Below are 21,697 nucleotides of genomic sequence, written 5' to 3'. Positions count from 1 at the left end.
GTTAGCAGAATTCCCTTCAAAATAAACTCTTACCCTTTTCTCTTACCCTAAGCTCTGCCTTCATGTCTCCTATGCTCAAATAAATACATACTAATATATTGCTGAAAGGCTAACGGGTACAGTTACAGTTGCATTTACAATGGTCTGCTTTGCTGAGATGAATAAGCTGACTAGTACAAAAAATAAACTTGAAAATTCTTATCTCCTGCCATTTCTTGATATGTGTTGAAACAGCAAAAGTACCACCATTAGCTTCTAAAGTTTCAGGCCTTGATTTTGAAGCTAAGGAATATATTATAAATTCAGGATTAAGGGATCTCGAGGTGTGGGTGTTAACACATGTCAAGATAAGCATAACGCAGCAGACACCTGGACTCTACTCAAATTCCCTGTAGAAGTGGGACCTAAGACAAAATATGTCCAATGCATAACAGGAGCAAGACTGAAGAACTGCTAGACAAAGAAAAGTGTTTACAGATATCCTGCTACTTAAAAAATACATTTCAAACCACTTCAGACCCTAATAATCTTTAAGGTTCTTAATTTCTGACGACAATGGAAAGTCATTGATAGATCAGAGAAGTGAGTTATAATGGAAAAGTGTCTGCCTCCAAACCACCTACCGGTGAAATATGGGAGTATCAAGAGAAAGGCTTAAAATGTGCCTGGGCTACAGCTGTTTTCACCCCTCCTTTAGCTCACACTTTTATTTGTTAGAGTACTTGCACTTTGACTCAAATTGCAGCTCAGCCATGCAGTTTCACTCTGGCTTTTCACTGCTGTGCCAGAACCTGCTGATTGCACTGGCTTCCATCTCTGTGCAGTGCAAAAGGAATTACGGCTCCATATACCAGCCAAGGAACACGACATGTCAGTCATGCTCTGGCTGCTGCACCACTTTATCAAGAAACCCGCTGAAAAGGTATTCCCAAATTGTTCCTTGACATGTGGAGAAAGGAATAGGGGAATGGAAAGAGAGGGAGACTTTCATATCACACCACATTACATATCAGGCTGGCGGTGCCTACATTTTCATATAGACTATATCCATCCACTGCAAAGTGGAAGTGATTCAAGCTTTAATATAATAACAAAATAACCATTTGATATATCAGATGTCTCAGTTTGAGAAATTATTAAGAGTGACAGAAGAGTTAAACCTGTTACCAAAAAGTTTCAAGCCAGTCTTTCTTCTGTCATTTTACTAACCTCTGTGCCAACTGGTTTTGCTAGGTCTGAAGCCAAAGCAATTTTTAAAGTATTTCCCAGGTCATTCAGAATAGCAGTGTTTTTTTAAAACACCTAATTATACAGCCCCTAGCCTCCAACAAAATGCATGCTAAAATACAACATCTTTTTGCTCCAGGATCTTTTTTTAAACACAAACATGTAGGGTTTTTTGGACCAAACCCCAGAAGACTGAGGCTTGAGAAGCAGTGAGTACATCCAAATCCCTCAAGCTCCAGCTAGCTTAGCACCATTTGGGATTTGGTCCAACAGCTTTATGTAGTCTCCTTTCAGAATTTCCCCAATCCTTCACTACCAAGAATCTTTACAGCAAAACCATCACCTCCCTCCTGTCTCAGAAGCCAGGCATAAAGGGCTGGAAAATGGAGCAGGTCTGTAACACCAGAAGCCTCCCAGGTGTTCCCCATGTATCCCTGTGGCTTCAGACACGCAACATTGCTGACTGAGAGCCTCTGCCATCTCCCATTTTTTTGCCTTGTCCCCAGAGCAGCTGAGAACTCTGAAATTTCCCTAAAAAACATCTCTGTTCTTTCCTTCACAACAACATTTCAGCACTCACTAGCAGAAAAGCAGGGTCATTTTCAGACTGCGTGACTAGCTTACTTGTGCGAAATCTGGTTAAAGAATCCTTCCAGTTTCCCTGTTGACGAAAGGGTCAGTTTGTGCGTGTTTGAACAACACCTAGCAAATCAAGGCCCCTCACTAATCCCTCAGGGATTTTATTTCAGCTGGCGGCAACACTAAGTCTAGCCTATCCCTTCATTTGTTGCAGGCAACTTGGCTGGCAGCCAAATGTCACTGAAGTTAAAATGAGGAGGGAATCACCCTGTTCCCATGACCTCCTTAATATCAAGGCCTGGAACATGCATTTCTTGTTTGGCTTCAGGGCAAAGGGATTGCTACAAATGTCCATTGGCTATTTAGCATAAAGTAGCATTAACAACTGCAGTGCTCCTGTCCACTCCATTGTTGCGCCACAAACCGCAGCTCACCAGGGGATTGCACAGATCTTTGTGTGTGCTGCAGAGTGGGTTCTCAGTCCATACAATGCTGGCCAAAGCTGCGGCTGCTATCTCAGAAAAGCAGCACTCCAGGGTTAATTATACAGCTTCCCAAGGGGCAGTCAGACCCATTTCATTCAAGTCTTCATTATGGCCCAGTCAGTGGAACAGGAGCTCTTAATTATGTGGGGAAAGCGTATGTCTGAGGGCAGTCCTACCTACCCGCCAGAAGCTTTCTGTTGTATCTATCTCTCATGTTCCTCCTGGGAGGGTGAGGAGTGTTCAGCAAAACATGACATACACTTTACTAATATGTTTATCCTGTTTCAGTCAAAAGCAAAAAGGAGCAAGATTACTAGCTGTTTAAAACTTTTGCTCTAATCCACCGCTTGTTTTGTTTGTGTTCTGGGAATATCCCTCCAACTGAGGACAGCCCCTATCTGAAGGGTTGTTTGACACTCACTTGGAAAAGAACCTGATGGTCGTGTCTGGCAGCCTTTCCACATGCCTCCTCTGCAACCATCTCCTGCCCTTGTCCTATAGAGGTGTTAAAATCTTCCAGAGTCTATAGTGAACTCAAGTTTTTTGCCTGTAAAAGAAATAACTGGGGAAGGGTGAGTGACAGAGGGGGAGGAGACAGGAAAATCTGCAAAGCAGAAAGGAAAAAGAATGATAATGCCCCCAATAATTTCACTATCACTTGTGCAATGCATATTACTTCATCTGAAGCACTTCACTAAATCCTTACAACTTCAACAAGCAAAATTGCGAGCTCTCAACAGTGGCCTTATTGCTGGTATTAGAAAAAGCCTGCAGAAATCTGTTCCCTTGGTTTTAAGATAATGAACCTTTTGACATTTTGATAGATGCTCGGCATTGTTACTGAGCTTTAGAAACTCTTACAGGGGGTACAGAGCAATTCCCTTATGAAAAAGAGAGCAACATGTGGTAGATATCACATCAGTTTTTTAACTGATTGGTTCAGTGGGTAAATGCACAAGCCTCTCACCTTGTGAGACCTGAGTTTAAATTGAGCACAGTGAGGTCACAGCCGTATTAACCTGGTATTCTCACTATTGTCTGCGGGGAATAGTAATCCTAAGTATAAAGCCACAGAGCCCTATACAATTGAATATAGTTTGTATAATGACCATTATTTAGTCACAGGGGGCACAAGATTACATGAGCATGGAGAAAATTGCTCTCTGGCCCTCGTCTAGTCAAAAGGTAGAAAACAGTACAAAGGAAACCTGCATTATGCCAAACAGAGGAATACTTGGTCTGAAAATTTCTTCATACTATAGTGCTTATGGCCTTACACTTTTCATCCACCCCATTTACCATGAATATGGGGGAAGGGGAGCAGAAACTTCAGAACTTGAATTTTCTGCTGAAAATAAACTGTGCCCAACTTTCCCCTAGTAATATATGCTCCATTGTAGTGACAGATTACTCCAGAAGACTTTGTTCTGTTTAGTGAAAATACATTCATACACATATATGTGTACAAGCACATACACACAAGTTATAATCACATACCAATTTATCTACATTTCTAGCCTTGCCTGCTGCATTTCACTTTGAAGCTCAACTTTTCTTTCTTTAATGGGAGGACAGTTGAATGATCCTTGCTCCTGAAGCAAATACGAGCCTTAGTGTCTCAATATCTTCAAGTGGGTCTGCTCCTGGAGACAGTATAAATAACACAGGAGTGGCTGGACTACTCTCTTCACAGGATTTTGCTAAGCACATCCTTGTGCTCTCCACATATCTTGAGCCAAGCTTTTCCTCCATACAAAAAGTTCCTGTACATACAAAAAAACATGCACTAAGCACCATTCTCAGAGCAGCTGATAGAGATGGTCGAACAGTCGTTTCATCAAAGAAATTGTCAGGGAAGTGAACTGAAGGCAAGAAGGGGAGGCAGGTGATGAAGCAAGGGAGAAGACAGTCATTCCCACTTCTCTGGGCCATGGGACAGAAAACAGCAACTTCTGAATGAGAGGACTTCTTCAACAATTGATTCCAAAAAGTCATTATGTGCAGGCAATACTGCCACATAAGACCAGGGCAGCTGGGCAGAATACATGTCCAGGACACAAACCCTGCATTCTTAGAAGGCACATATACGGATAAAAGTTGTGATGGTGGAGTGTTTAGGATCAGGTCTATGAGGCCATCACTTGGGATCAAAAGATCAAAACCGTACAACTGGAAAACAGCTGGGAGAAGATCCGTAAATACCACAGCTTGGTATAACAGAATTTTGAGGAAGGGAGACCTGAAAAATTCTCATTCCCTGGGGGGTAGCTACCAGCCCTAATAGCATAATGAGAACTAACACTTAGAAATTATTTTTAAGCTATTAATAGCATAGCTTAGTATATTTCCATTTATTAATGAGCACTTTCCTTGGGATACCTATACGCAACCTAAAAGAAGTCACAAGCATAGCTATCCAAATACAGAGACTCATGTCTCATCACACTACCTGATCATAAACTCCTCATCAGCAGAACAGGCTAAGAACCACACTCACTGATTTCAAATTCTGATAGATCACCCAGATTTATAAGTTATTTGCTTAAGATCTGAGTTTTCTCTGTGATGACACATACAAACCACCCTCACACATACCCGCCTCGAAAGACATGCCCCTCAGATTTCATACCTAAGTGCATATGTCATTCTGTCCAGATGGAGTGCCCTCAGTACAATTAGTTTCTGAAAAGAGCTTTTGTTTGTCCATTCCTGGGGAAGCTTTTTCTTTTCTGGATATCCTGAGTCTACCCACTTCTTTCACCTCTTGGTGGGTCTTTCAGTATCTTTATCTAACCCCCTGAATACATTCATCACTGCCATAGACTGGAAGCATGTTAAGACAAATACAGATGGAGTACCTTCTGTGTGAAGACTGAAATGGGAAGACATATATGGATACTTTTGGGGGTACACAAAAAAGCATAGTTTAACCAATTACAGGGGACTCAGGAATTACCTTAAAACACTTAATTATATATATATACACATACACATAAAAATAATATTATTGATAAGAGTTTACTTTGGTCAGTATCGCCATACTGCCTGCTTGTTAAACATCAAGATACGGCAAACTGGAAACCTCATATGGAACATTTATTATAGTGAGGAGTCATATGAAGATCAAAATTTTATTTTTAGGGAACTGGACAAATGATGGTAAACCAGAATTTCCTCACAATACACAGTACATGATGTCTAACGAAAAATACACGTTTTAAGTGTATCTAAACAAAGTGTTCTTAAGCGACGACAGCTCCTCTTTAAAAGCATCACTAGTTCTACTAAAAATTATGGTGGAATGTATGGCTTTATCCGAAATTGTCTAGCTGTAGCATGCCTCCAGAAATAACATCAGAAAAGATTTAGAACTGAAAAGCAATTTTCTGAACCTACCCTAATGGCACTCCGTGACTGAGTAGTTAAGAAGTCAACAGGACTCTTGTAAGTGTATTCAACTCTGAAGCAAAGAAGGAAATCCAATTCAAGGAGTTCTATCTCTTTACTTCTTAGAAGAATCTTCACAGCATACAAAATCGAGAAAGGTCAACAGATTTGCTTCAGAGCCACTTATGCCTTAAAGTATTCACTGCTCAAAGTATTACTGAGTAGGGAGCTCAAAGCAGTGAGAATTCCCATGGCTGCATTTTTTGAAACTCTGACATAAGAATTTACATCTTTTGAATTATATTTAAATGATATTTTGAAATATTTATTTGAAATATATTGCAAATAGAATTATATTTAGAAATTAGTTACTAAAGGGTGTGACAATTTTTTTTCAGAACCATTCTTACATACACAAAGAGCTGAACTTTCCTTTATTTTTTAAAAATGACACCATGAAAATCAGACACAACCTGTCAGTGAAGACTTTTTTGCAGAAAATATAACTGCATATATATATTATTTATATATACACTAAATACATTCTTATATATAATAATACATCTCCGTACTGAAAGACAAAATCACTCAAATTTTAAGATGAGTTAGCCAATAACAGCAGTTATTTTTCTTTAGCTTGTGGGAATAAACAAACGTAAATATGTAAGTCTTGCACAGTGAAGTTAACCTCAGACAAATTTGGCTACAATTATTTTATGCTAATACTACTGAAAAAGTACAGATTTCTGGATTCCATCTAATTATCTCTACATATCCTTTTTCTGCCTTGGAAGATAGATAGACAGAAGAACAAATAGTGCACAGCTGTTTCTATCACCATTCTAAGCCTCTTCAGACTGCAAGCTGTCACAAAGCTTTAGGAAATTTGCTAATACTGAATAGTTTTGTTGTTGGGTTTTGTTTGGGTTTATTTGGGGGTTGTTTTACACTGAACCAGTTCTAGCACATGAGCAGTATGTATACTGAAGAAAACTCCAGGGTTCTGCAAGTTTTTTTCTAGTTCTTTTATCACTTTAACCATATATAGTGGGAAAAAGACACACCTTTGCCATGATACCATGTATTCTCTCTTCTTTTTGATATAAATACATCCTTCTTCGTCTATCAAAAGCCCCCTCTCTTTCCAACTAAAAACATATTTAATAAACCAGAAGTTTATTGTGCCCTTTACTCTGGTTTCTGCGTGTGCCCTTTACTCTGTAACTGGGATTGAGTTAACTTTTCAGTTGCTTTATAGATTTCCATTCTTTATGATCCATCCCAGTACCACTGCTACAAAAACCCCCAAAATTTAAGCACCACAGTACTACAAAGCTCAGTGGTATGAATAAATCCATCTGTACCATGACGCAGAGAAGTCATCACCAGTTTTCTTCCCCCTGCCTCCTTTTTTCTCTTTTCTCTTCTAGACATTTCTGTCTGCTTTTTACTCCCATTTATACACTGCATAGAGTGATTTAGTTTTTCCTATCCCTGCTCAAATCAGATTCCTCCATATTTTACCTTTTTCCCAAAGTGTTGGTTTCTAGTTTAATTCCTACCGCTACTACTGACCAGCTTTGTGACACAACCTCTTTTGGAGCAAGCTCTTCAGGGTAAAACCTGCCACCCAGTACAACTGAGCCCTGTTTTTTTTTTCCAGGGCATACAGATACTAAAGCTAAAAGGAAAAATAACACTCTGAATGTGATACAGATATGTATTATTTACTGAATTCTTACTTTACATGCCACATCAATTTCAACCCTAAGTATCCAACCAAAAGCAGCTAAGTCATGCCATTTATCCTCAGTGTAGCTTCCTGAAGTCATTGCAGAATTTAAATTAAAAGAATTACATAAAAGCATCTTGGGAATTTCTGCATTTGTTACTGATACTGAAACAGTCACATGGTGTGAGGAACTACACAGCCACAAGGTAACAAGATAACTTGTTTGGGCAGAGGCATCGCCTTCTAGTGAAGAAACAACAAAGCCAGTAAATATCAACATCATCGATCTGAAAATTTTTCCTCACCTGAAAAGGTGTTTGGGCCAAGGAACTGAGCTGATCCTTTTCAAAACATCCCTGGCTTGTGAAAAGAAAGGCTGAACATGTGACAGCTTCTGTCATGTTAGAGAAATGACATTGAATATCCCGATTTTTCAGCCTGCTTAATTTGTGGGAGGCTGCATTGAAGGCCTGAAAATAAGTACAATTATTTTAATTTATTTGAATTCTGCTTTTTTCTTTTTTACTTGTAAGATAAGCTGACTGTAGGCTTCTAAGAAGAGCTGGCATAAGCAGTCTAAAATGCAAAGCACTTCTGCCAAGAGGCTTCTGAGGAAACTTTCCACAAACCAATGGTGAGGGCTGCAAATGGCAATACTCTTCTGCTTCTTTATTTAACTCAGCAGGCAGAACCTCTCACTTAAGCAAGCTGGTAATTTTGCAGTGGGTGATCTCCCTTCCTCATAGCATTAGATTATTTGGTAGATTTGCCACAGTGAATTGTTTATACAGAATCCCTCAAAACTCTTCCTGCCTGACCCTGTGAGATAGCTTAACACAAAGAAGGTAAACTTTGCAAGAACAGTCAGAAAGCACTGCCAGAATGGAGACAAAGATACCCGTAGGAACGTACTGCATTATGGACAAGCAGGAGATCACATCATGTTCTCCCTTCTCAGACACACAGCCCTGAAAATGTAAACATCTAGTACAAGCGATAACTAATATATCAGACATCACTGCTGGAAGCAGAATTCTGTTCTTCACACTTTGAAACCAAATACAGCAAGATGAGTTTTTACCTTCAGTGAAAACTGTTAGATGGGGTTGGAGCTGCCCAGGCTACTACTAACAAAGTAAAGAATGGACACTCTTACAGCTGTCGGTCTGTAGTGCTCTCTTGTCACGTTAGTCTCAGCTTCATTTTCTTTGGCTTCAGCTATCTATAGGATGGCAGTTGTGTTTATATAATGCACCATATTTATCCCATACAATTACCAACATTTTCCTATCCATACAAAAATGCACTTCTTAGTGCGAGGTGTCCCTGCCCATGGCAGGGGGGTTGGAACTAGATGATCTTAAGGTCCTTTCCAACTCTTACCATTCTATGATTCTATGATATACTCTAGAAAACGGACTTTATTTCACAGAGTAGCAAATATTTAAGGTAATCAAGCTTCTTATCTTAGACAAACATTAGAGAACAACTGTTTTCTGCAGCAATATGCTTGTTTACCTGTGAAAATATGGTAATCATATAGGAATACATTTGTTCATATTCCATGCTGATACTTCCTTCTTTTATGAGTACTAACTCAAGCACTTAAGTGAAAAGGAAAAACACCCATGAATATGTGACAACTACATGCCATAGATACGGAACTCTGAAAAAGTGGGTGGACAGCCCTTGCTCTACAGACAGGAATTTGACTATTCCTAGCTTATAGAAATGCTTCATTAAAATAATTACTAACACACATTTTACAGGTGACTTCAAGTGGTTAAAAATAGTTCCATTGTAATTACCTTGTGCTGTATTTCTGCTGCAGTTGACTTTGTTGGTATGAGTTTCTCTACAATTTCACTACAAGCTGCCCTGGGCAGCTGACAAGCTGAGCAGCATGCCATCCTCCAGTTGCCTGAGCTCAGTCTTGAAATGGTTCTGCTGCTTGGCCAGGACTGAGCAGCAGAGGGAATGAAAACACTGCATTTAAACAACCACAGCCAGAAATTCTGTTTTATAGCATTTGTGAGTTATATTTTCTGTTTAATTATATCATTTGATTAAATTTAATTTCTGAAAGAGGCAGTTTATCTTCTGTCCCAATACACTAGAATTAAGGTTCTGAGACACCCAAAGAGAGAAAGTCAAGGTCAATGTGGACCAGGACTCCAGCTCTCTCCTAGCCTCCTTCCTCCTAAGACTGCACAAAAAGGACTGGTCTCTTGACAGACATGGCAAGTCGTAATCTATGTGGCAGCTGAGAAAACCAACAATAGCACAAGGATGGAGAACCCCACTTCATCAGCAAGCAGGGTGGGAAAGCATGGTCATAGTTTGCTTTGCTGGCCTTACCTTCTGACAGTTAAATAGAGTGACTAGTCTTATAGGGAACTCTCCATCAGATGCTGGCCCTCACACCAAACCCCCCTTGATGATACAGGTGCTGTAAGTGTACAACCCCATGTGGAACGACATATAGATGCAGAGGAACATGGACAGCTCGTGTTTCCAAGTATATGGCTTTCAGTCTTCAAGGTGTAATTAAAATCTCTCACCCAGTTTACCTTTGCATGAGGCAGCAGTATGCCAAAGAGATGTAGCAAATCTTTATGGATGAAGTTAGTAAATTACATGTGATAACTGGAAAGACACACTAGAGAAATAGGAAGTGTTCTTATTATTCATTTCACGCTCTTAAGTATTTTTTCATTTTTCAGCCCATAGATCACAATCTGCTCATTGTCCTTTCTATAGCCAGCTATAAGAGTGTTTTTCTTCTTAAGTTGCTATACCTTGGCATGCCTGCAGCAGCCACAGAACTGCACCTCTGCAGGAAAAAATTATGACTTATTAATCAAATGCCCCAGGTCCTAACAGTGCCATTATATCCTCTTATGGACTAGCATGAAATTTTATTCACACTTACCAGCTCAAGATCACTGGAGCACAAAGCAGAGCAGAGGGCTTTAATCCTGCACTGTAAATTAAATGCAATGCATAGAGCAAACCAAGCAGTAGAGAGAAGTATGGGAATAAGATCACGATAAATTTAATTTCTAGCAGAGCTTTAGGTCAAGCCTAGCCCTCTGGGAGCACGAATTTGAGCAAATCAGTAGAAGTACTTTCTACACATTGCAGAATCCGGTCTGTAAAATCTTTCTACTATATGGGTTATTAACAATTAATCCAAACAGGCACATTAATACTAGCCTTAAATCTCAGAAGGGGCAATGGACAGGTCAAAATATAGTCTTTACCTTATGTTTTTCTAAGTAAGTCTGGCCTTTCAGCACTAACAATCTCAGCCAGCAGCTGGTCCTCCAGCCCATCCCTGGTGACAGTGAAATTAATGAGGGTGGTCTAAGCCTGCAGTTCTGGTTTGCAGTGAGGGTTAGCCAGTTTAGTGTGAATGATGAGGTGGAAATTCTTGTCGAATTCATATTCTTTGTCTTTAATCTTGGTGTATCTGGGAAGAAATAAAATGCACATGAATGGGGATCTCAGTGAATAAATAAAACATAAATATATTAGCTTGCAAAAGATGGGCAATGAATGATCTTGGCAACATAGGAAGTGGATGCAACCCAAAATTTAGGTACCTGCAGCTTAAGAAACAAAATGACAATGGTTAAACACACCAAGTTATACGAAGAATACACAAACCATTTCTTAACTGGCATCAGTTCATTTGCATATACAGCAAACACCAGTAGATTATTCACTGCTGTACTGAAGAGTCTGTGGCTTAGGGGAAAACGTCTATCATCATTACTTACCACAAACTTAGGAAAATTTTCAAACAATCCTTAGTGAGATAGCTGTTAGTTCTTACAATCATTTCCTTAAATATAGCTCACTTTTCCATCTTTTGAAATAGCTTAGCAGTAAATTCTAAAAAACTACCCAGTTGCATATATTTATAGCAAACTGGTAGCGAGAAGAGGGAGAAAGGCTGGTGACTGAAATAACAAAAATAATTTTTTAAGTCAATTTGCTAAGTGTTGTGTTCCAAAACAATTATTTGGTGGGCGAAAGAATGAATTATATCAGGTTCACCTTTTATTCACTGAACACAATGCCTTACTCTAGACATGCCATTTCCTGACCCCTTGCCTTCCATGAAAGGTCCAAGCCTGCCCCATACAGCAACACTACTACTGCTGAACTACCAACAGTAATGCTTACTTCTATGGCTCAGCACCTAAATAAATGGAAAGATTGCTTATAGACTGCAGTGTGTGCTACAGTGTGTGGTGTGAGCAGGTGCCACAACTTTCTGTTGTCTACTTGCACAACGAGCAGTATGCCAGTCTTCAGCCATGACCTGCTACACACGAGCGCGAGTACACTATTTTCTGTACAGCAATGGCTTTGAATGTTCTCGCCAAAAAAAGAAGATCCAAACATTAGCAACAAAATTCTGTTTAAAAGAAGTCAGTAGAAGATTTATACAATGGAACATACGTAGACACAAACCCTTTTCACAAAATTCAAATTGATATTAGTTAAATCAATCTTCAAAATGATTGCAATAGTATAGATACTAAACAAAAAAAATGCAATTAATGAAATGCAATTCACATCAGAACATGAGTAAAAGTATTTTTCATACAGATTTTAAGAGTCAGGGACATATACTTCAGCTCTTAACACCCTTGCCTGCTTCTGATATCCCTGTAGCCAGAAGACACAGGCTAAATGAGATGGTATGCTGAAAGCGCTTCTGCATATCACCAAGGATCAGGAAGAAAAGACAGTCACTTATGATATACTACAAGTGAAGTCCTAAAAATAACCTACTATGTGTATTTCCAGGAAACCCATGACTCTACATAACACAGTATGAGGTGTGTATCTTCTATACTACCGCCATGCAAACTACTAGAGATGAGTTTCCCTGGCTTATGCTTGTGTAATTACGAAATAATTTAGCCATACAGTTATGTCCTTCAGATAATACAACCTTTTTCAGTTGGACACGAATTCAGCTTCCAGTTCTGCACATGGATTTCAATTCTGATACTGTGGTCTCTCCACAGCCTTCAAAATAGACTACAGCTGGAGGGGACAACGCAGTAGATCTTGACACACAGAGAGAAATTTTGCTTCGCTTTCAAGACATATGCAGAGAGACAAGAGACAAGTAGAGATCTCACACAGCACAACTTTTTCAGCTTGTTTTGTCAGTGGAAAAACCCTTGCTATAGAAGTCATACTGTATTTCAGAAGGTCTATGTGGCAACATAACAAATTTTAGAGTTCTAGATTCAAGTTCTTTATGGGTTCAATTCGCAGAAGCAATAAATTACCAATTTCTGTGATTATCATCTATGAAAGGCAAAAATTACATAAGGATTCAGTGGCTTTTATTACTGCAGCTGTTCTAGGTTTTCTGTTAATTACAGATCTGGGAAAAATAAATGTTTTGTTATTGCTTTCACATGGTTCAAGGAGTATAAGCAACAACTATAAACACAGAGGTGGGGAAACCCAGTAGAACGGCTTCATTTTTGACCAGTGAAATGTATCTATTTAGAGATTTAGAGGTTAATTCTGGATTCTGAAGAAATGTAGCAGATAAAGGCACTATTTGTGGACCATGATAGAAGGCATATATTAAAAAAAAAAAAAAAAAAAGGTCACCAAAAAAGTTACTAAAGACAAGTTCTACTTTGGTGATTTTTCTTCATAATCTTTATTTCACCAGCAGAAGCAGATAGAATGGACTGAATTAATGCACTATTCTACTCAGCAGAAAACAGAGTCTTTTTCATGTGAGCTCCATCTCCCTGTTATTTAAGAACATACAAAGTAAACTAAAGAAAAATTGTCCTCCACTAGTGGTTTTTTTTTTCCTCCCCCCCCCGTTGAAATTCTTGTAGATCTTGAAATAAAAGGAATCACAAAACACTTTAAAAATCCCGTATACACTTTGAGGAGTAACAGATTTTTAGCAAAAGCAAATAATAAAACCAAATAAATTTCTGAAGCTAACACGAGCACTAAACTCTCAGCTATGAGAAGTCCAGGAATAGTGGAACATCTTGTCTGATCTGTCAAAATTTGAGTTATCAGCACAAAGCTGTGCTTTTCTTTTGCATACTTGCTGCCTAAGGAAACATTGACTGGATCTTTCAAAGATGGGATCTCATGAAGGCAAAAAAATACCGAATATAGGAACATGACTTCATGTCATGAAATGCCACAATAGTTTATGTAAAAACTTAGCAGATACTTTAATGCAACTCAAAATCAAAAGGAGTACCTTTCAAGGCAGATGTTCTCCAAAATATTCAGTGACTCTAAATGGCAGACAGTAGGGAAGCTTCCTGTAGCTAAATGTTTTGGATCGGCTCAGCAAGAAAGAAAAGAAGTGATAAAATTTTGGATAGGAAGAGAAAGGGAAACAATATTTTTCAGTGTGAAGAAAGAGGGATAAACATATTTTCCAAAGGAGCCTTCTTTCAGTTCCTGCTGCTTAAAATTAAAAGCTTCTGGAACCAACTTGCAAAATCCAACAAGTAATGTAGAGAATGAAGTTGAATAAATCGAATGGAAACAAGTGCAGAATGGAGCTGTTACTAGGCAATCTCAGTAGGCAAATGGTGCAAGTTGGTCAAACTAGTTCAGTGAGAAAAGCACTGCCTTAAAGTTGCACAGCTGGCGAGACATTCAAGGCAAGGAAAGCTTCTCCCTGTGGAGAAATTGAGTGAATTGTCTTGCTGTTTCATGAATAATAGTCATGCCTCATAAGAATGGAAACTTGTTCCTACAAGCTACATTTGCACATAAATCAAATTTCAAGGCATCTTAAAGAATCTTGTAATAACCTAATCTCGCAACTGACGAAACATGACTACCACTTTGTGAATGTGCAAAGGATTTGAGCAGGTGTAACAGCTCATGTGAATGCAAATAAAGGCCCTTTGTACAGTGAATTTATTCCTCTATCTGCTTTCTTATGAGTAAAAATGTCATTGATCTGTTATAGTTAACGCTCATATCCAGTGATCTCCAAAACAACTGTGCGGGGGAGACAGGATAGGAAACACACAGATAATCCTCAAATATTAAAGCCTATCATCTGTACCAAACCTATTCAATGGCATCATTCCTCTTAGAGCAGGCAAGGACCAAAACCTAACACCATATAGAATTGGCACCTGTTTACTTTTATGCCTTGATTTGTCTGCTTCAGAAAATCTAAGTACCTGCATTTTGAATCATTTTTGCATACAATGATAATAAGTTGCACTAAAATTTTACTTAGTTTTTGTCTTGTGCCTTTCATGCTTATATAAAACTATGCACTATAACTGATATTTTTGGAAATTATTTTATTTATATTAATTATTAATATAGTAATTAATATATTAAAATATTATTTTATTTTGGAAATTATTTTGGAAATTATTTTGTCTTTTCTCCCTCTTCTTAAAGCAAATATTCTAAAATATCTATCTTAATAAAAATCTTAGTATTTTAAAGCCATTTTGAACACAAGGTCACAATTTAAAGTGTATTAAGACCCACTGAACAGGTTTGCAGCTCCAAAATTAAAATTAAAAAAACCTAAATTTGAACACCCAAACTTGTTAGGCTTCTAAATATATACTAAGGAATTAAACAAATCTGATTTTCAGGTAACAAATACCTGTAGTTCACCCTATGATCACCTATGATTTGAGGAAAACAGAAATTTATACGCATATTCAATGTTCTCTGGAGGTGAGAATTACTTTTGCAGGCTTCATTCAGAAACAATACCAGAATATGGTGTTACACAATACTGAAGAGTCCAACACAAGAACAATTTTGGTAAACAAGGAAGGGGAAAGATACTTTCATGAAGCTGCTTCACAGATCAGTAAGTTCTCTAAGATGCAGGCTAGTAAATTTGCTTTGGAAGAAGTACAAATTGATAAATCTCTCTTGCTATGCTTTCTGTCGATTGATATGATAAGATATATTTTACTTAAAATTAGGATTGTCTGAAGCTCAGTGCATTTAATTATTTGTAATTATCCAGTTGTTGTCAGTATGTGGCCATTTTATGACAGTGGTATCTACTGTGTGGGTCAGGTTCAACTGTATATCTTTTCAAACACAGAATTAATGTACTATTGATGAAACCATTACTAGAACCAAATTAAAGTCTGGGCTGATGTATTGGTCTTCAGGGTGCTGTCAGACATGAAAGGAGTAATTAGTATTCATTACTTCATACTCTGCAACATTCCAATTATTAATGAACTTCAACTGCTGAACTGCACCATATCTATCACTAATATCTTTCTAGTCTTTCTTTATTAGGAAAAAAAATTCAAAGTCCCTCACTCAACTACTAAAATAAACAAATAACAAAAATTAATCCAGAATAAAGAAAACTCTGATTATTTGTTAATAAACGGGTATATATTTTACCAGTGCCCCACAAAGGAGACCTGCCACATCTTCAATGAGTCACAGGATGCTAGGTCATGTAACACCACTTAAAATATTCACCAGAAGAACCTATATTTTAATAGCTTCTATATTTGTGTTTGTGTATATAGCTCTGTTGTGCTACATGGAAACCTTTGTTAAGTAAATGCAAAACTATATTGTTGTGACCCTTGTTCTTTTCAATCCAACTTCTTTTTATCGATTTACAACCGTCTCATGCCTTAAAGAATTGTTACCCCATGCAACTTCTGATCTTTCTTATAAACCAATATAATTCTAATTTTCAGTAAGTTTCTTCAGTACAGATACTAAAAAGGAAGCTACATGGTCTTACTCTGAAATACTTCAAATACCACTACAGAAAAATGTAACAAAAAGGAATCATTTCAAGATGTCACAGTGCAGGGCAAGAGTGCATCTTCCAGGAGTTTCACGTGTGCAAGAAGATTTGAACTGTTGTATATTGCTTAGATTTACTGTGCAGGCACCAAGGCCTGAAATATGGGGGTGGAAGGAGGCAGCAAAAGCTTGGATAATCTGTCCAAAACTAAATATAATTTTTATTTAACCTTTCTTTTGTATTTTCTCTTTTAACAATCTGAAACTGTGCAAGCACTCTAAACACTCTTTGAATAACTTTTGAGATTCATCCAGAAATGCTTCAGGGGTATCTCTGACTTATCAGAATAAACATCATATTTTTCAACATGCAAAATCTAGCTTGTTGATGTGTTACTTGAAAACAGGAATAAAAGAGAGGAACAATTCAGGCTTAAAAATAAATTCACATTTCAGCAGAGACAATATCAAGGCATTTCAGTTCATCAGATGAAACATTTAATGAGGTTTACTCTTATGCAACCACAAATCAATATTATTCTTTAGGTTGACTGCTGCATTGAAGACTCAACAATCACACTGGAAGTTTTCATGAAAAGTGATGGAAAACACCACAGACTGAAATTCTCTTGCACCGAGTACAGGCTCCTTTATTTTTCCTATTATAATCCTGAAAATGTGTATCTAGAGGCTTCTTACTTAGATCTTAGGAAATACTTTTGATATTTTCTAAATTTGACAACAATTTCTAAAAATCTAGGGAAAAAAGGGGTATGGGAATGAAAGATGAGATTCACAGACATCCCCCACAGAAGGTCAGAAAATCACGGTACTCTCCTGTGTACCACCTACCGCTTCTGCCACATCAGTGTCAGAACAGGGAAAACACTAATTCAGCCTTGCGCTACTCAATTCAAATCTGAATTTCCACTCGAACACTCAGATGGAGACCTCTGAGGTGGAGCACACATGGCCATCAGAGCTGTAGCCCTTCCACTGGGAGGGAGAGGTCAGAACAGTCCCTGCACTCAGGTATGTGGAGTACGTGAATGAGAAATGGGTTACGAGAGTTTTCCTGTTAGCAGACTAGGTTTCTGGGTAAAACTACAGAGACAGTAACACCACATCTACATCTGCCTCCATGGATTTGTGAACATTGTCAAATGGACTGGTTTGATGCATGGCATGTTGGCAGCCATACCAATGGAAAGAGTCCCCATCTCTAGCTTGCTTATTTCTGCCCTGTGTTGTTCATTTTTTAAACCAGTTCATTGATCCAGTTTCAGTGTTTCGTGGGGTGGCCCAGAAACCAGTTATGTCAACAAACTGCAAAGTAGAGACACAGTTTTCTTAAGCTGATATTACATCTAGAAAACCCTATATTGTTAAATCTAAATCTAACCTGTCATTTCCAATGCTTTTCCTTTTGCTAAAGATGCCTAACATGGAAAGGAAATAATTTCTTTCTTTTTGAGCCAAGTTATAATATATGCTCCTTCTTGTTTTGTTCCTTTTTTGAAGTAAAATAAAGAAGTAAAGATATTCACTTTGGGTTAAGAAACTTACATGAATGTCTATATTGTATTTAAGCCAAACTTGTGAATTGAGAAGAGAATTTTGTTATCTAATCAGATATAGATACTAACATTTTAATACCTGCTCATCATCAGTTTTCAGCCATTGCATTTTAAAAAGAAACAAATAACTTCATGAAGGGTTGTGAAATAGTAAGCAAAATCTGACAATCAAGGAAATATAGATACAGTTGTCATGGAAAAATTCTGATTACTCAAGTATACTTCCTTTCCCTTTTTAACTGTATGTCTTCCATGCAAGTGACCAAGTATGGGATCAACAGTTTCACCTATGTTTTTGATTAGTACAGTTTCTCCATAAGCCAAAGCTCTTTCAATGGTCTTCAGAAAACTTAACATGAAAAATAAAAAAATAAACTGTCAAATATTAGATAAATGTTAGTCATAGAGAGATTTCTTTTTTTATATGTATATAATAGGAGTTTTCCTAAAAGAACATGGCTAAACCATGCAAAACTGTTCGTAAATAATTTCCCAGTGTTTAGGGTTTGACAATTTTGAGTTCAAAATCTTTCTACCTATGCTTTTGCTAGTCCTCATATTAAACAAAATATATTGCTGGGGCTTTTCTTATAAGCAAATAACAGGATACAGCTCCACAATGAAGACATTGGAATTGACATACAGAAGTTGGGGGAGCACATATACCTTTTAGCTTTTGGGGTTTTTTTTTTCATTTTGTGTTCTCGTGTTATAGCTTTTGGTATGTCCTCATCTAAACTATAAACACTTTCTTGAAGGGTTAGAATCTTGGGAGAACCCTGTCTCAATAGGCACTGAGAAGAGAGTAGATAATAGTGGAAGGATAAGTAAGCAGACAATAGAGTTCACACAGAAGGGTATTTCAGGGTATGAATAAAACATCACAGTTGTTTGTGAGGGTTGGAAAAAAAATAAAAAAAAATCAGAGCAGGTGAGGGAAAAGAGGTCATTCAGAGGAGCAGACAGGTTAAATGATTAACACTTATTTAAAACAATAAGACATTACTCTGACCATTTGCTGTACTGTGTAATCATATGTTATATCTGGAATTCAGTAAAATAAACTTAGATAGCCCTTTGAAATGGAGCAGTTAAATCTTATCTACTTGGCCCCCTGTGTAAAAGTAAACATGAGAAAAGACATGAACAGATTAATTACCTGAAAGCACTATCATTTTACATATAATTCAGTAATAGTAATGAGAATCAAAACTACGTTTGTTCACCAGAAAAGACCTGATACTGGCTTTTACCTTGAATGCCACACATTGGATTGAATCCTTCCCTCTGTAAGGCGCATATGCTGTGTTCTGCTGACTATGCTGTACAGGATAAGTAAGGTCATAGCATCAGGCTTTGCACCTTACCTATTGAAAAAGTGGTTTGCCCCTCACAAGAAACGCACTTCAACTTCCATTTTATTTCTTCCTTTATGCTTGAAAACAGCATTAAAAAATCCTCTTTCAAGCACCATTTTAAATGGGAAATGATGCTATGGATAAATAAGCAGCAGTGTTGTAATATTTCAAGTCTACAAGTGCATTCCAACAAACACCAATCCCTCACAAAAATTAAGGAACTTGGGGGCAGTAAAATATGAAAGTCAATTCTTCAGCTTGCACATACCCTTCCTGTCCTCGACGTACGACTTTAAGGTCAGCTCCATATTTATTCTTTATCCATTTAATTCCCTGTTACTGGGGATCTATCATCAGAGGGCAGCACTCACAGTTTGTTAGGACAGTGGCATTTTCTCCTGACATTCTATCACTGGGCAGCTCCCCGTTACTCCGTGCAGCAATCGTAGCATCATCTGCCAGCATGGCAATCAGGTCCAGATCCTCTGTCACAGGAACAGGAACCTTTGAATCAGAATGGAATATAATCATCCAGCAAGGTTACCAAGTAGCAAGACATGACTCAGTGCAATGCACAGGATAACTGGGCTGATATAAATTAGGCTTTCTAGTCAGCAAAGTAAGGAGGATCCCTGTGGAGTTACAGATGCAAAAGGATATACTAGAAAATGTGATGAGAAACAGTTTATCGTATTTATAACAGATTTGAAAAAAAATGTGATTTCATTTAAGACATTTACTTCATAAAAAGTATTTATAGTTTGGTAAAGTTTCAAAACCACCATATATTGTCAATTTCAGTGTAAACAGCTACTGATATTGTAAATTCAATGCTCATGTATGCTCTTGAGCAGGTATTTCTGGAACCATAAATCAGTATTTATCCACACAAAAATTATAAAACCAGGATTCCCATGGTATCTTATTAATGTAGTTCAGTGATGTGTTAACAAGCTCAAAAGCCAGAGAAAGCAACCTTCTCCAGGGGCAGAGGCAGCCTCAGAGCTCCCTGCATGGCACTAACTGTGGCAATGCTCTCATGTGGGCGCCTGCTCACTAAGGAGGCAGCTGTGATCTCCATGTACACTAGAGCAGCTGCTAGACAGCCACGCTTGCTGGATACTAATTTGTCATAGGCATTTACAAGGAGATGAAATCAAAAAGAAATGGAACATCTGAAATCAGGGCTTTCTGAATGGGTCTGGGTTGGAAGGGAAATACCTAACAACATATAGAGTAAGAGAGAGTGAATACCAAGGATATTCGGAAAAGAAAAATGGTTAGTGGAAGCATGAAATAATCTACACTGGATGATGCCTGGAATTACTGAAGCAAAGGGCAAACCCCCACCAATTTCTTCACAATGTTATCTCAGGCTTCCTTATTTGTGATTTCAGGATTGAATTCTAAACCCATAAAATAAAAACACAGCATCATCAGTATTTAGCCTGAACTACCTTGTACACTATTCAGAAGGGTTTGAAAACTCCTTCATCAAAATTTTCCTTTTCCCTAGACATGCACAGTCCTACGTGCTGGCTTGTACACTGGAGATTCTTTTAAAAATGCTCAATGAAACAAATAAACAAACAAAAAAAAAATCCCCCAAAACATGTAAATCTGGTGGTTATTTATAAAGCAAATCATTACATATATTTAAATTGAGCCAAATTTGCACAATTATTAGCAATAATAAGAATGGCACCATACCTCTAGTGCTGTTTCTGTGGCACAAAGTCATAGTTACCATATTATTACAAAATGCATACCACCTTAAAATTGTCTAACCCCTGATTTTAATCACAGTGCCCAAAATAAACCTAACTTTTTATAACTCCCCTCCACAAGCAAGCGATGTACTTATCTCTCACATGTAACACATTTATCTAAATACCTCAGAAGACTGAAAATATGGTTTATCTCTGGACTGTAAGGCAAGCAATACAATCATTTCCATCAGCTGAAATATTTCCTTGTGGAAAACACTAGCATTGGAGCATTATCAGGGTTTCTAATACATTTTTCACACAGTACAAGAAAAATATTTTAATATATAGATACATCTATTGTCACCATATCTGCACAAAGCTGGTACTTCGTGACATAGAACTACTTGTTCCTTCTAAAGAGGACTATTAATAAATATCTATTTTTAACATCACTATGCAAATGCATTTCTCTCCTCTTTTCCACTCTTCCTCACTTGCAGGAAAACAATCAAAACTTAAACAAGGTATTTTTTATCACTGCTGTTCAGTGAAAGCATTTGAAAAGTAAAAAGTTACAGTATAGATTATTTCTTATTTATAAAAATGTTCAATCCATTTCAGAGGATTCTTAAAAGGGTTAAGAATGACATTTATTTCCAGGGTCTGATTATTGGGAAAAAAAAAATATATATATATATATATACTGGTGTAATTTTTTCTACCTATCAGCATTAGGCTGCAAGGTAGAAGGAGGTTTTTGAGAAAGAACTTCATCTGGAGGCAAAGTTTTGGTGGAAAAGAACAGGGAGATGTTCCAGGCAAAACAAAGCTCTGCAGAAATTAGTGACTGTTA

General features: G+C 37.6%; 1 protein-coding gene across 1 annotated transcript in view; it reads right to left on the bottom strand.

The window, feature by feature from the left end:
- Positions 1–21,697, bottom strand: part of DNAH11 (dynein axonemal heavy chain 11) — a 91,495-nt gene that overhangs the window by 12,834 nt on the left and 56,964 nt on the right. Inside the window, 13 exon segments of the mRNA XM_030484880.1 lie at positions 2,713–2,800; positions 2,802–2,844; positions 3,908–4,046; positions 4,048–4,054; positions 4,921–5,114; positions 5,688–5,810; positions 7,716–7,880; positions 8,492–8,632; positions 9,219–9,279; positions 9,281–9,371; positions 10,674–10,876; positions 17,998–18,126; positions 19,404–19,639. Of these exon segments, the coding sequence (XP_030340740.1) occupies positions 2,713–2,800; positions 2,802–2,844; positions 3,908–4,046; positions 4,048–4,054; positions 4,921–5,114; positions 5,688–5,810; positions 7,716–7,880; positions 8,492–8,632; positions 9,219–9,279; positions 9,281–9,371; positions 10,674–10,876; positions 17,998–18,126; positions 19,404–19,639 (1,620 nt within the window).

The sequence above is a fragment of the Strigops habroptila genome, chromosome 1, assembly GCF_004027225.2.
Source record: "Strigops habroptila isolate Jane chromosome 1, bStrHab1.2.pri, whole genome shotgun sequence".
Lineage (NCBI taxonomy): Eukaryota > Metazoa > Chordata > Aves > Psittaciformes > Psittacidae > Strigops > Strigops habroptila.
Note: the sequence above shows the minus strand (reverse complement) of the source record. Positions and strands in the feature narration are given on the sequence as shown.